This window comes from Monodelphis domestica, chromosome 3 (genome assembly GCF_027887165.1).
Source record: "Monodelphis domestica isolate mMonDom1 chromosome 3, mMonDom1.pri, whole genome shotgun sequence".
In the NCBI taxonomy this organism is placed as follows: domain Eukaryota; kingdom Metazoa; phylum Chordata; class Mammalia; order Didelphimorphia; family Didelphidae; genus Monodelphis; species Monodelphis domestica.
In genome coordinates this window covers 103,892,184-103,908,082 of record NC_077229.1, presented here as the reverse complement: position 1 = coordinate 103,908,082, position 15,899 = coordinate 103,892,184, and the positions used below count along the sequence as shown (strand labels likewise).

The following is a 15,899-nucleotide window of genomic DNA, read 5'->3' as shown; positions in this document are numbered from 1 at the left end:
AGCTCCTGATTGTTTGGTTATTATCCAGATAGATGATTGTCAAATCCATTTATCCAATGTTAATCTCCTTCCTTTTCTCTACAAAAAATTATAGTAGGAATTGTGGTAGATATGTGTGTATACGGTCAACATTGCTGAATCAGTAGTGTAACATCACAGCCAAAAAAAGTCTCCAAAACATGGAGAGCAACATTCCTTCCTTATCAAACCACAACCTGACTATTCTGTTCAATTATGGGCACCATATTGTGACCAAGATGGCAAGTCTCTCAAAACCATGGCAAAATGTAACTTGGGGGGCAGGGGTTAATCCTGAAAAGAGAGAAGCAACACAGAGTAATAGTCTTTGGATATTGGAAGAGCTGCCCTGTGAAAAAGAGATTAGACTTGTTCTACTACCTAAAGGACCAAACTAGTAGCATTGGGTAAGGATTAAGACCACCTAGAAGTGGCATGGGATGCTTCTAAGAATTAGTGGGTTTATCTTCATTAGAGATCTTTATGTGAAGGTTAGAGGATTATGTTAGAGAGGTGATTCTTATTAAGATAGAAATTGGACTATATGGTCTCCAACATCCCTTTTGTGACTCTGAGGCTATGTGTATGTTTTAAGACCAAAAGTTGGGTTTTTGCCTCTTTCAAGCTTGAATTTCTACCTGTTTCACTAAACACACACACACACACACATATATATGCCACACATGTATGTACACACCAGACTTCATTTTTCTCTGGCCCTGAGGAATGGAAAGAATTTGCCCTACTCATATGGTCCTTGAACCCTGTATCTTCTCCCACAGTTCCTTGGGCACCATGATTCCAATTCCCTCTGTTGTATCTCCCTTCCAGAGCCTCAATTTGTTTTTCCCAAATTACCTGACATCAAGTTATTTCAAATTGTGAAACCTAATTTATTGTGTCTCTCAACACATATATATCTTCCTAGGGCCTGAAGAAGCCCAATATGGAAGAAATTCGACATGCGAAGAATGCTGTATTCAGTCCATCCATGTTTGGCAGTGCACTTCAAGATATTCTGGCCATGCAGAAGGAGCGCTATCCTGACCGACAGCTGCCCTGGGTACAGACACGACTCTCCGAGGAAGTGCTGGCACTCAACGGGGACCAGACTGAGGGCATATTCAGGTACCCTGGGCAGGGCTTAGGGGTGCAATGCCATAGACCCAGGCCTGTGATGAGTACCCTGCTCTCCATAGTATCATAGGATTGGGAACTAGTTTCAATACATTTGAACAAATGCCATATTTAAAGTCAAGAGAACCTGGATCCAGATTTCAACTCTGCCACTGACAGGTGAAAGTTGAAATGACTGAGAAAACAAAGGTTCAAGCTACAATCTAGGTTGCCTTGGGCAAATCACCTAACTCTCTTGGGCCTTTGTTTCTTCATTTATAAATTGAGAGGAGTGGACTAGGTGACCACTAAATGGATAAATGAATGAAAAAGCATATATTACGTGCTTACTGTGTGCTTATCATTGGGCTGAGTACTAAGCATACAAATAAAAAAAGACAGACAGTCCCTGCTCCCCAGGATCTCACATCCTAATAATGAAGACAACTCATATAGAAGGGTTTCAAATGCAAATCAGATGGAAGGCTACATTGCCCTTAGGATGCATCTGCAAAACGATGAGAGCGCATCTTCTTTAGTGACATTTCCACTGACCAAACTATATCTGTTTCTGATGTTAAGCCACATGACAGTGCTAAGTAAGGATTTGGGTGATAAAATCTAGCTGAGACCACTGAGAAGGTAGGGACTTCCTTTAAAGGAAGTTACTAGGACATATCTCCACAAGTGCTGCTCCCCTGGATAATGACTGCAAGAAACAGAAATAGTGGTCTGGAGGACATTGATAATCCTGCGACTTTGGATCTTAATTTCCTATCATTGAGAGCTGGTCATCAGTTTTATAGGATTGTCTCCTTCAGGATCCAGACCTGCTTCCTTGGTGGCATTGGTTGGCAGCTGGTTTGGGGGGTAACAAAACAACTCTCCTGGAAAGTAGTTATGGGAGGTCTAGCTGGAAATAGGTTCAGTCTTCTGGGGTGGGGTTCCTTCCTGCTCTAAACCTGTGATCCTATATCCTTAGCTGAGTCCTCACAGGCAGGCCCAGAGAGAACAAACAGGGGCCTAGGTAGATCTGCATTTCTCATCCTTGGGTCTGACTTTGGAAGCCCCCAGAAAGAACTCATTAGTCTCTTTGACACACACACACACACACGCATGCACGCACGCACGCACACACACACGCACACACACACCCGAGAATGGGGGCACTGCTGCAGGTTTTGCCTCTAAATCCTGGAAGCCAGGGCTGGTTCCAGGATAGGCAGTCCTTCTGAGGACCAACATGACATCATTTAGTGGCTTCTCTCTTGAACTCTGACTTCAGCCATGCTCTCCCTGCCTATCCCCACTGGTACCTATCCCTTCATTACCAGGTGCTGAGCACTTCCCTTACCCCTTGAAAGGCTTCAGTCCTCTCCACTCACTGACAGACTTAGCCAAACTATTGCTCACTCTCACTCAAAGAGCAAAACAAAGTTTAGACGGGGCCTTAGAAGTGAGAGAGCATAAGAGCACTGCTTTTAGAGTCAGAGTCCTAGCCTAGGAAACATAAGCATGTCACTTCCTGTCTTTGGGCCTTGGTTTCCTTCTTGGTCCAATGAAGTTGCACTAGATGATTTCTTTTGTCCCCTCCTTATCACCCCTCCAGGTACGCATATTATATAATATGTGTATATAAGTCTACCAGCCTTGCACCAGGCACTCTTATCTGCTCACTCAGCACCTTTGTTCTGACTGCTCCCCCTTTCACAGGACACCTTTCTGTGTACATAGAAAGCTGTTGGGGTGTGTCTCCCCCATTAGAAGGTAAGTTCCTCAAGGACAGGAACTGTTCTCCATTATACCCTGAGTAACTTAACACAGTGCCTGGCATTGAGGAGACAATAAATGTTTGATAATGATTTATAGTTTCTGTCTCTAAATCCTATTTTTTTATGATCTCTCAAAAGAATATCTAGACCTAGGACTTAAAATTATGTGAAGGAAGTAGCAGTGGACTTGGCATCATGAGTTGCCAGCTGGAGTCTTGGCTGTACCCCATCATAGCTGGGTGACCTTAGGAGAATGAAACCCTCTCTGAGCCTCCTCTTCCTCTTTATGCCCTTCTCCTCAGAACTGTGGAGATGAAAGGTCTCTGTAGATTATAAATCCCCATAGAAAGGGGAGCCATAGAGTCCCAGCATCAGAGATGAAAGATGAAAGGCAAACCATGTCATTTGAAGACGAATGAAGAATAGGAGGACCTTGGTGTGTGTGTCCCATTATAGCATGGAGGCAAGTCCCAGTTCCTAAGACATAAATCAAGACACCCCAAAACCTGGGTAAGGGCAGTGATGGGAAGTGAGTCCTAGTGGAGTTAACAGGGAACTATATCCAGCTCCCAATTTAACTGTCTCGGCCACAAGAAATATCAAAGACTTGAAGGCTATATGGAAATAGAGGCAGACTGATTAGAACCTTGGGCTTGGAGTCAGGAAAACTTGAGTTCAAATTCAGCCTCGATCATATACTAGCTGTTTGACCCTGGGTAAATTAGTTAATCTCTGTTTGCCTCAGTTTCATATGCTGTAAAATAGGAGTAATAACAGCTCCTGCCTCCTTCAATTGTTGTGTAAAGCAGTTAGTATGGTGCTTGACACATAGTAGGTGCTCTATGAATGGTTATTCTTTTCCATTCTAGGTGAGCTCATTGGTGGTGGGAAATGGTCTTAGGGAAATTTGTCTAACATTTTCTCTCTCTCTTCCTCCCCCCAACCCCCCGCCAGGGTCCCTGGGGACATTGACGAGGTGAATGCTCTGAAGCTGCAGGTGGATCAGTGGAAGATCCCCACAGGGCTGGAAGACCCCCATGTCCCTGGTAAGAAATGGGTCCAGAATGATAACAGGCAGGCCAAGAGAAGCACTGACATTACACAAATACACACCCCCTCTGGGCTGCTAGGCCCAATGCTGAGGAAGCCCCTAAAGCATTTCCAAGTTTGCCTGGAAGCCAAACCTTCCTGCTCTGTGCCATCGGTTCCTGCAGAACAGATGCCCTCGAATAGAGGCCATCACTGCCTCCCCTGTACTGAAGGGAGTGTGTGTGTGTGTGTGTGTGTGTGTGTGTGTGTGTGTGTGTGTGTGTGTGTGTGTGTGTGTGTGTGTGTGTGTGTGTAATGTCCTTCTTGCCAGCCTGGCTTACCAGACCACAAGATGAACTTTCCTGCCCCTCCTGCTTAGCACTCAACATAACTAATGGACATTAGCAACCTGCCATGTCACATTCAAACCCCAGCAGAGTCATCCACAAGTATAGATTCTTACACTTTCTCTTGCAACATTAAATATTCAGTCATGTACATACATAATCATACACAATAGATACCATACATGTACCTACCATCTAAATGCAGGAGAGTATGATGTTCAATCCTTCAAAGTGTAACAGTTAAAATTTAGGGGGAAACTAGGGCAGGTAGAAATTAGTTTCTCTCTGCAAGGAGTATTATATTTTTAGAGGTTTATTAAAGGTTTAGAATTTAAGAAAATTCAAGTAAGAAAGGCACGTGCTAGGTGGGCCGAGAGGCCCAATTCAATTTTAGTCACATCATGAGAGACGCGTCTGCTCCAAAGCGGAAGTAGGAAAAGAGCCTCAGTAGGCGGAGAACTCCTCTAAATAATAATTTGTGTTTTCACCCAGGTGAGAATTCAGTGCAATTACAAAGCATTCTGGGAAGTGAGCAAGGACTTCTAGGGACTGGAGTCCTGGATTCAAGTCTCCATTTTTATAAGAGATACAAAGTTTAAATAAAATATTCTGGTATCATGGAGCTTACAGTCTAGGAAGAGGATATAATAAAAATTAAGAAAGACTTCAGGGGGCAGCTAGGTGGCTTAGTGGATAGAGAGCCAGGCCAAGATCTTGGGTTCAAATTTGGCCTCAGACACTTCCTAGATGTGTGATGTTGGGCAAGATACTTAGCTCTTATTTCCTAGCCCTTACCGCTTTTCTACCTTGCAACCAATGATTCTAAAACAGAAGGGTATGGGCTTAAAAAGACTTCATAGAGGAGTTAGTATTTAGCTGGAGTTTTAAAGGATGGTAAGGATTCAACAGGCACAGATGGAAATTGAGGATAATCTAGGCAAAGAGAATACTAAGCAAAAGCTATGAGTCAGGAAAATGGAGAGCATGTTTAGGACACAGTGAATAATTGAATTTGCAGCTTATACGTGAAAGGGAAGGATGTGAGGTAAAGCTAGAAAGGTTAGTTGGAACCAAATCACAGAGGACATTGAATGCCAAACAGAGGAGTTTGAATTCTATTTGATAGGTAATAGTTATTGAAAATTTTTGTGCAAAGTAGTGGCATGTCCAGATTTGTACACAAGGAAGGTTATTTGGGCAACAAGATAGATTAGAGGAAGGGGAAAAAAATGGAAGCAAGAAGATTTATAGGCCAATCAAGAGGTAATAGGGATCCAAACTAGGGTGGTGTTTTTTGCTAGTGACAAGAAGAGAAGAAATAAGAAAGATGTGGAATAGGATCAATAAGACTTGGTAAATAATTAGTTCAGGGCTAAGGGAAAGGAAAGAATAAAGTTATCACATGAGGCAGCCCCTTCCCTTTCTCCTTTGCAGAGATGGGACAGAACATGTCAGACTTTTTTGATATTCGGTTAGTTTTACTTAACTGGAGGCAGCTAAGTGGTTCATTGGTTAGAGCACTCAACCTGGAGTCAAAAAGATGAGTTCAAATCTGGCCTCAGACATTTACTAGCTCTGTGACCTGTCTGCCTTAATCCATCGGAAAAGGAAATGGCAAATCATTCCAATATCTTTCCCAAGGAAACCCCAGCAACATCATGGTCCATGGGATTATGAAAAGTCAGATGTGACTGAACAATAACAGTTTTACTGAACCACTTTTCCCCCCTCTTTTTTATTCTTTGTTTATAAGAAATGGCTCTCAGAGGGGGCAGCTGGATAACTCAGTGGATTGAGAACCAGGCCTAGAAATGGGAGGTCCTAGGTTCAAATCTGGTCTCAGACACTTTCTAGCTGTGTGACTCTGGGCAAGTCACTTGACCCCCATTGCCTAGCCCTTACCATTCTTCTGCCTTGGAGCCAATACACAGTATTGACTCCAAGACAGAAGGTAAGGGTTTAAAAATAAATAAATAAATAAATGGCTCTCAGATCAAAAGAAGGGAGGTGTAGATAATGTAAAACCAAAAAAGACCAACAATTTTTTTCAAGTGTTAAAGATGATTCTGAATTTGTGAATCTGAATGACTAAGAATCTGGTAGTGCCCCTAAAAGAAATTGGTGTTGGGGCAGCTGGGTAGCTCAGTGGATGAGAGCCAGGCCTAGAGATGGGAGGTCCTAGGTTCAAATCTGACCTCAGACATTTCTTAGCTGTATTACCCTGGGCAAGTCACTTAACCCCCTTTGCCTAGCCCTTACCACTCTTCTGCCTTGGAGCCAATACATGGTATTGACTCCAAGAAAGAAGGTAAGGGTTTTAAGAAAGGAAAGAAAGAAAGAAAGAAAGAAAGAAAGAAAGAAAGAAAGAAAGAAAGAAAGAAAGAAAGAAAGAAAGAAAGAAAGAAAGAAAGAAAGAAAGAAAGAAAGAAAGAAAGAAAGAAAGAAAGAAAGGAGGGAGGGAGGGAGGGAGGGAGGGAGGGAGGGAGGAAGGAAGGAAGGAAGGAAGGAAGGAAGGAAGGAAGGAAGGAAGGAAGGAAGGAAGGAAGGAAGGAAGGAAGGAAGGAAGGAAGGGAAAGAAATTAGCAGGCAGAGTAATTTAGGAGGAGAGATGGCAAGTTCCATTTTGGACATGTATATGAGATGCTGATATCCTGATGGAGATGTTTATGACACAGGACCAGAATTCTATAGAGAGACTAAGCCGACATATATCTATATATCTAGATTTGGGAGTCATTTATGTAAAGACAGTAATTGAGCCTATAGAAATTGATAAGTTACCAAGAGTATAAGTCCAGAAGAGAAGGGAGTCTTAAAGAGTTTTAAGAGGTACCTAAACTTATGGGGCAGAAGACGATGACACAAAGGATCATCTGTTAAGCAGAACAACAAGGAGAAAGCATTGTCACAGAAACCAGGGAAGGAGAAAGTGTATACTAAAAGAATGTAATCAACAGTGTCAAAAGTTGAAGATAAAGCAAAAAGGTCAACAATGAGAAAGCACCATGAGATTTAGGAATTAAGAGATTTCAAGTTAGGTTTAAGTGAGTAGTTTCAGAAGAGTAATAGTATTGGAAATTGGGTTTCAAAGAGGTAGATAAGTAAATGGACAGTGAGAGAGTAGAATGGAGGTAGCAAATGTTGACACTTAATTCTAAGTGTTTGATTATGAAAGGGAGAAGAGCTATAGACTTATAGCTTCAAGGAGGATGATAGCAGGATCAGGTGAAGATTTTTAAAGATGTGGGAAACCTGGGCATGTTTAGAGGCAGGTGGGGAATAACGAAATTCATTTCATTAAGCATTTCTTAGATACTTTATTATGCTAGACACAAAAACAAAAAAAAACACCAGTCTTTGCTCTTAAAGAGTATATACATTCTATTAGAAAGATAAAAAGAAATTAAAGTAAGAACAAGAAGATGCAGAAATAATCAAAGGAGCAAACTCTTACAGGAGTTAGAACAGGACAAAGTAGAGGGCTTGGCCTTGACCTAAGGGGCCATTTTTTTTTTTGGATGCTGAACCAAAGGAGAAAGAAGCTGGTGAAGATGTAAAGAGAGTTGGATCTTTTGCCTTGGAACCAATACACAGTATTGATTCTAAGACAGAAGGTAAGGATTTTTAAAAATAATAAGAATAATAAAATAGAGTTGAATATATTGAGCAGAGTTGATGAAAGAGCCCATGATGGCCTCTGTTTTCTCAGTAATGTAAAAGATTCTCTACTGAGATAGGAGAAGAGGTTTGGAATAGCCACTGTAAGGAGTTTGATAGTCAGCCCAGGAAGAGTAAATGGATTTCCATTCAGCAAAGAAGTCCTGACTGAGATGAGTTAACCTGAATTTCTAGAAGATCCATTTGGCACAATCATACTACTTCCTCCATTGGTAGTTAGCAACATGGGTATAGGACTAGAGAAGGGTAGTTAGAGGAGTTGATTTTGATGTCAGGACATAATTGGCAAGAGACCAGGGGTAAAGGATTTAAGGGCTAAGGACAGGATATGATTGAATTGGTCAACTATAGAGTTAAAAGAGGGTATTAAAGCCAAGGTAAAAATGATTGACTGGAAGAATAGAGAAGGACAAAGGACTGATGGTAACTTTGAGGATGAAGAATAAGTTTAGAAGAAGCAAAGAAGGGGGAAAATTGAAGAGTAGGTTATGACAAATGGGGAAGTCCAGAATTCAAGATGATAAAAGATGGCACAGTTGTGGTGATGAGATCTGAGGTATGATCATTTCTGCGAATGGTTAAAGTAAAATGAGGATGTAGGTTGTGAGCATTTAAGTGGACATCAGTGTGTATACTGAACTCCTCAAATATGAGAGCTTTTGGAGTGGAGAATAAGACTATAAATTAGGTGCTGACCTAGTTGCAAAGTGAAGGAGAATGGCCTTGAAGCTGAGTGATGTCTGGAGCAAGCATCTAGACAGGGTGATAGAAATGAATAAAGTAGGGAGGTGGTGGAATGATGGCAGCAAAGAGGTGAGCTAGAGGTAAAAAGTGAGGAGCAAAGAACCCAGTGTTATCAGGGCAGAAGGATCCATGCTGTTTTCTGTGATGATCTCTAGCCTTTAAAGGGCATTTTTCTCTAGACTCAGTCTAATGGGGTGGAGGCAAGCAGACCCCTTGAAAAGACCTGGATAGTGGAGGGGATCTGAGACCTAGATCTGGAGTCAGGAAGAACTGAGCTTCCATTTCAGGCTTTGTGATCCCAGCCAATTCTCACTTCCAACTCTTCTCAGCTCCAGTTTCCTCATCTGTAAAAGAGGGTAATAATAGCATCTATGTCTCAGGATTGTTTTAAGTATCAAATGAATTTTTTTTAAGTTAAGCATTTTGAAAATCTTAAAATGTTAACTAGATATTGTTGTTATATCTAGGATCTGGGATTTGCCTATTCCTTCCCTCTCTCTTAGCCCCTCAGTCCTGACTAAACTTGGAACAATTATTTATGGAGTAATTCTTTCCAGATCAACACTTCAGTTCTTTGATTCATTGCCAAGCTAGCCCAGATTTCTGAGCTTTTAGCCTTTTCCACCTGCCTCAGCTCCAACTTACTACCCCTACTTCTTAAGGGAACAGGGCTACACTGACCACCCCTTGCTGAGACCTCCACCATCCATGCATGCCATGCAATTCCTAATGGGCCTCTCTCTCTCTCTCTCTCCCTCTCTCTCCTACCATTCCCAGCATCACTACTAAAGCTCTGGTATCGAGAGCTAGAGGAACCACTTATCCCCCATGAATTTTATGAGCAGTGTATCACGCACTATGAAAACCCTGAGGCTGCCATCGCTGTCGTCCACTCCTTGCCCCGGATCAACAGAATGGTGCTCTGCTACCTCATCCGCTTCCTCCAGGTAATGGGCCCAGAGCAGAGCCATCTCAGTGCCCTCCTTACAGCTCAGGAATCAGACCCCTTCTGGAGTACTGTGCCCTAAGAGTATGTCCCTCAAGTCCCATCTTGGCACATGCAGGAGTTTTTGGAATAAGTGTATGCTCTTTAGAAAAAGAGAAGGAGTATAACAGAGTAGTCCAGTCCCTGGAGCTGGAGTCATCAGAGGCCTAGACTGGAATCTTCAATTAGACTGTAAGGGGGAGAAAGGGGTTATTTTCATAAAAAGGGTGAACTGGATTATTTAAGAATAGGGTTGCCAGGAATTTTTATGAAATTCCAAAAAGATTTATTTACAGTTTATTTACAAAATATATAAAGAGTAAGTAAGAAAATCAGAGAAAGGATAGGGTAAGATATCTAAGCACTAAGTAATTTACTCCCAGCCCCTGGCTCAACTCAGGAAAGGAGTGTTAGACCTTAGTCCTTAACCAGAGAAGCCTCGGCAAAGCCGAGGACCTGGGAATGTCTCTCTCAAGAGGTAGGTCTCTCCTGAGGCTAATCTCTTCTGAAAATCCAGGAAAGGAGTCAGCTTTTTCACTCACCACATGTCAGTCCAAAGGAAGAGATTTAAGAACACTTTCCAGTCTACTGAGTTTCTTCATCCATAAAATGGGCGAACCCGTTTTTGAGCCCTAAAGATTTATTATGAAATAAGCATTTTATAAACATTAAAGCATGCTAGAAATGAGAGCTGTTATTAAGTATAGTATTTTCCTTTATAAAAAGTTTTGTTATCAAGTACCTCCTCTCATTGGTTGTGTCCTGGGTACTTTTTTTCTCTTAGTTCCTATAGAACAGGGGTAGAGGGGTGGGAAAATGCAAGCCCTAGCTTCAGGGAACCCTCCTAGAGAGACCAGCCTGGAGGTCAGTATTGAATCAAGACATCAAGAATTGTGGAACCAACTTGAGATGCCAGAAAATATAACTCATGACTGTCATATGTCCATGTCTGGACTTGGACCCAGAACTGGGAGCATTGGGGAAGAAGCTGGTGAGGAAGATAGTGTGATGGCCTCTAAACATGCTAGAGAGACCTGTGTAATGATGACCTCTCTGAACCTGTTTCCTCATCTGCTAAATGAGGACAATAATATCGCAGTACCTACCTCACAGGCTGGATGTGAGACTAATGAGATAATGTTCATAAAATGCACTGTAGATGCCTCTAGTGTCTCCAGCTATGATAACTGGACTCTAGTGAAACTGTAGTAGCTATAACTAAGAGTTATTTGGGGGAGAGAGAGTGTGGGGAGAGCCTGAAATTCAAAAAGTTGTGACAAGGGGAAAAGACACTTTGCTGTGTGAATCGGGAAGTTGTGGGCTTGGCTGTGCCATTAACTGAACTAGACTTGTCCATTCTCTGAACTTCACATTTCTTATCTAAAAAATGAAGGGTTTCAACTAAATGGAAAGTTCCTTTCCATCTCTGGACTTTAGATTCTGGAACCCCAGCTAGGAGACTGTTGCAGTTGCCTAGATGATGATCTAGTGAAGCTGGAACTTCTTTCCCAGGTGGTAGAGGCTTTTGCAATCATCTTGTCTTACAGATGAGATAACTAGTGACTTTCTGAAATCATATGGCAAGCACAGCCAAGATTGGAGTCCGAGGCCCTAGACTCCCCCTCTTGAGCACTTTGCCTTACATAATAGTCCTGAGCCTTAGGAGAAAGCAGGAATGATTTAGGGGAAAAAAAGAGTACAGAGGATATACTGGAAAGGAAGGGTCCTCCTTCCGAATGAGATTCAAAGGCTAGAGATGAGTATAGGACCCACTAGGAGGCAGTTCCCTCTTGGCAGGAATCTACCTCTCCTACAAACCTCGAGTGTGAAGGGGAGATTTAGACAGGGTTGGAGCTGGGAGGGGGTCTCTCAAGCTCGTGAACATTTCCCATATACATGTTTTTAGCCCTGCTCACAATCCACCACCAACACAGGTATTTTTGCAGCTTTCTTAACAATCCTACCGGCCTTCACAGGTATTTGTGCAGCCTGCCAATGTGGCCGTCACAAAGATGGATGTCAGCAACCTGGCCATGGTGATGGCACCCAACTGCCTGCGCTGCCAGTCAGATGACCCACGTATCATCTTTGAAAACACGCGTAAGGAAATGTCCTTCCTCCGGGTCCTCATCCAGCACCTGGATACCAGCTTCATGGAGGGAGTACTATAGCACCCTGGGGGTTGGCCCATGCCTGCCCACCCTCCTGCAGCTCCCCACCCTGCACAGAGACACAAGATACACACGGGGACTGCCTGCTGGCCAGGGATCCCACCTGCCCCACCAGTGGTCCATCTGCAGAACCCCAAGCAAGGGAGATTTCTCCAGGAACTCCATTGAGGCCAAATGATGCCCAGCCCCCGCCCCCTCCTGCACTCTTTCTTCTGGGCATGGTGGCCCTGGACTACTGCTAACTAAAGAAATAAGACTGAAGGTAGAGGGGAAGCTGACGGGGATGGGGAGCTGAGCCAAGCCCAGGCCTGGGGCTGATCCCAAATGGGCAGTAGGCCATTTGGATATTCCTGCTAGCATGAGAAGAGGAGTGAGGCAGCAGCGGGCACAGAGCCCACCGGCAGTAGGACAGCAAATGGGCACAGCACAGGGTGGGAGACAAAGTGGGGGTGTGGAGAAAACAGTGGGGTGGGGGGCCCAGCCCTGGCTGTACGTCTGCAGCTAGGGAAGGGGAGGGTGGGAGGGGAGGGAAGGGAAGGGGAGGGAAAGGGAGGGGAGGGAATGTATTGGCCCCTGAAATAAGCATGACTGGTTATTAGCCCACAGTGGCCCTAGCCAAGCCCAGACCAGGGCCAGGCTGGGCTACACAAAGAAGGGCTGGAACTGAGCTCAACTCAGCAGCCCTAGGGTTTGGTTTTGTGTTTGTCCATGTTGCATTTACACAGCTGGTTACCACCCACCCCCATGTCCCATCTGGCCAGGACCTGGGGGGACTGGCTGCTAAGGGTCCCCTTGGCAGGAAGGGTCCCGTGTGTGTCCTGACCTATACCCATCCCCATACCTCAACCTCTCTTCCCCTAGAAGTTAGACATTTCCTTGGGAGAGCATTGTTAAAAGCACTTTGTTATCTGACCTTCCTATCTCCATACCTGGCACCAGAATCAGGCCCAGGCCCACACCTTTACCACCCACTTTGTCTGCCTCTCACTTTTCTTCCATCTCCGGTTCCTGCCCCTGCCCCAGCCTCAGGATGAGGCTTGGGTCCCTGTGATTTCAGTCTTAGTCCCCAGTGAAGGACCTGGCACAATGGAAGAGCCTGACACCTCTCCCAAAGGACCGTGAAGGAGTTAGGGGACCCGATGTGACTTTAGGTACTCCAGAGAGCTGATGGCTCTAGTCACTGCTGGGTTCCTTCCTCTTCTCCACCAGCCACCCTACTGGCCTTGGCTTCTTTTGCAGAACATCAAAGCCAAAAGGAGTCATCTTAGAAATTATCTGGCCTGTCCCACCCTTTATTTTACAGATGAGGAAACTGAGGCCCAAAGAGAAGAAATTTGCCCAAAGTCACCCAGATAGTAAGTAGAAGAGCTGTGATTTGAGCCTAGTTCCTACTCCCAATCCAGGGCTCCTTCCACCAACCATAATTATCCCAAACCAGTCCATTCCCTATGACTCATTTTCAGGTACCCAGGGTCCACAAAGGGCAGGGACAGGGATCCATTGGGTCCAATCAGTCACTTCCCACCCAGGGAACCTTGGGCACAACAAGGGGCAGGACAGACAGAGCTCCCCTCCCCCGTTCCCAGCAGGGTGCCCGAGAAAGTGCCTTCTGCTCCCCAGAGCCAAGCTGATACTGCCCCTTCCCGTCCTGACACTCTCCCACCATGTGAGGATAGAGAATTACCACCGCCATCCTATCCAGGCCTTCTCTTCTCCTCGGTTCAGGGCTGACCCCTGAGGACTAGGGAGGGGATTGATTTGAGGGACCAGGAGCTACCACTCTGGGGCCTTCCTCCAGCCTCTCCCTCCCTCCTCCCATTCTGTCCTGCCCCCAGGACTTCTCCTGCCCTACATCCTTGGGGGGACATTCCCACCCCATTCTCACTGACCTCCAGGGTGGCCTGCCGCTGTGGGAGCAGGAGGCGTCTTCTGACCCTCCCAACCCTGACTCCAGGCACAAGTGAGGCGGGCAAGTGGTCCTGCCCATGTTCCAAGCAGACCCCTAGAAGAAAGGAGAGGGGAAGTTCCCAAGACTTCAGGCCCTTTGACCCAAGCCTTAGATACCACCAGCTGCCACATCCCCATCCCCAGCCCTGGTCCCCACCTTCTGCCTCAAGTGCCCTTCCCCCACTCCTCTGGGGGATTCTCCCAGAACAATCTTGTACCCCCTGCACTTGAGGGCCAGCACTGACTGCAGGGGAGCCCAGTGCAGGACGAATTTCCCCGGGCCTTCCTCCGAAGCTGCCTAAGGACTGGCTCCATGAGACGTCCCCATCCCCCCAAGCAGAGCAGGGGCAGAAGGGGCCAGTGAAGCGGGGAGGGCAGTGCACAGGGGCACCGGGGAGCCAAGGGGGTAGGGAGGGGCGGGTGGGCAAGAGTATTTTTTCTTAGTGTAACTATAAATTCAGAATTTATCCCGCATCCTCATTGTGGCAGCGGAGCCTTTGTATAGAGATATAAATAAGAGACAGAGTGAGAGATATAGGACTAAATTTGCTAATGAAATCATTTTAATCCAAATGCTATTTATCTCCCCAGTCATCACTCAGCCTCAGCCCAGAGCAAGTTGCTAGCATAGTTTTCTTCTGCATCTTTTCTTGGCTTGTGACCAAAAAGTAACCAAGCCAACCCAGTCCCTAATCCCTGCCCTGTAGCAGCCCTATAGCAGATTGGAAGGAATATGGATGGGAGGAAATTCCAGTCCGGTTTCCCTCTCGCCCCAAAACCAAAGGAGAAGAACTATGGAGAAGGCGGCTTCCTGGGAAGACTAGTCCTATCTACCCTCCATGGGCAAGACCCAGGGAAGGAGGGAGAGAGCAAGCCCACACGGATCGACACCTTTCGGGGCCCAGGAGGGTCCTTTGACCTTTGCAATAAATGCCAGAGAATCCAGGCTTCCCCGTTTCGTATCCATCTCAGCCAGACTCACTCCATGTTCATGGAATAGAGATGGGGGTGTTTTGCCTGTGCAAATGCAAAGCCCTAGGATCTAGGCTTGTGGGGGGAAAGGGCCTGCAGAGCTCTGGATCCCAGTGCCAGGGCAAACCCATCTTCCAGTCCATGTGGAAAAGACCCACTTGTATACCATTTCTTCACAGCCTGCCTGGGCTGGGGGCCGGAGTAGTGAGGGAAACAAGCAGGGCCTGCTCTGTCCGATGTTGTGAGGCCCCCTCCCAGTTTGTACATTTTTCCATGTTGGAGTTTTTTGGTTGTTCTGGTTGTTGTAAAACTTCATTTGTTTTCCTGTTTTTATATATCTATTTTTTTTAGAATTGTTTTTATTTATTATTAAAAAACAAACAAAAAAAAACAAAAAAAACCAGCCCCACTTCCCCTCCTGCCTCAGCCTTGGACCTGGGGTGGGGGAGGATGGAGGAGGGCGAGGGCCGGCACGGCCCTGACCTGAGCCCCTGTGGGCCTCTAGCCACAAGTCCCCAAACTGCCAGCCAAGCCCAGCAGGATCCCCACCCCTTCCTTGTCCTCCAGCACCAATCTCCTCCCCAAGGACTGGAGGCTGTTCTAGACAGGTCTCTGGGTTGGTGGGGTTGGCGTCCTTCCTCGACCTCCCAAACTGCTCCTCAGATAGCCATCTCAGGAACTGGGCCAGCCATGCTGGGGAGGGGAGGAAGGCAACCTTCCAATGAGGTGGGTGGGAGGTGGGGTACTTCCTGGGAGGGGGGGCAGGGCCACAGCCCCATTGTCTGACTAACTCTGTAATTATGACGCATGGACATGTAGAGGCGGCTCCATGTCGTGTGAATAAAATACATATGGACACTCTCCATTGTGGTCCTCACTCTGTCCACCCACTCGTCTTCCCACCTGTGTCTCCTTCCCTGCACAATCTCCCTTAGTCCTCACCTGGGAGCAGCTGCTGGAAAAGAGTAACAGCCACATCCAGGGAGTCCCCAGTCTTGTTGCCCTCAGTGCCGCGATGATGACCAGAGCTAGATCCTGCACAGAGCAGTAACAAGAGGACAAAGACCAAGTTTGCTGCTCCATAACTACCCAGGCAGCAGAGTCCAGAGAGTGCAGGACC

General features: G+C 45.7%; 1 protein-coding gene across 5 annotated transcripts in view; it reads left to right on the top strand.

Annotated features, from left to right (window-relative positions):
• ARHGAP39 (Rho GTPase activating protein 39) overlaps positions 1-15,640 on the top strand; it is a 426,284-nt gene extending 410,644 nt beyond the window's left edge. For 4 of the 5 annotated variants that reach the window (XM_056822907.1, XM_056822904.1, XM_056822908.1 and 1 more), the window contains 4 exons: positions 947-1,146; positions 3,861-3,952; positions 9,482-9,651; positions 11,666-15,640. In XM_056822907.1, coding sequence (XP_056678885.1) covers positions 947-1,146; positions 3,861-3,952; positions 9,482-9,651; positions 11,666-11,860 — 657 coding nt within the window. In that variant the 3' untranslated portion in view covers positions 11,861-15,640. The remainder of the gene's footprint in view (positions 1-946; positions 1,147-3,860; positions 3,953-9,481; positions 9,652-11,665) is intronic. The other variant, XM_056822906.1, reaches the window with a different exon arrangement.
• Positions 15,641-15,899: the final 259 nt, after the last annotated feature.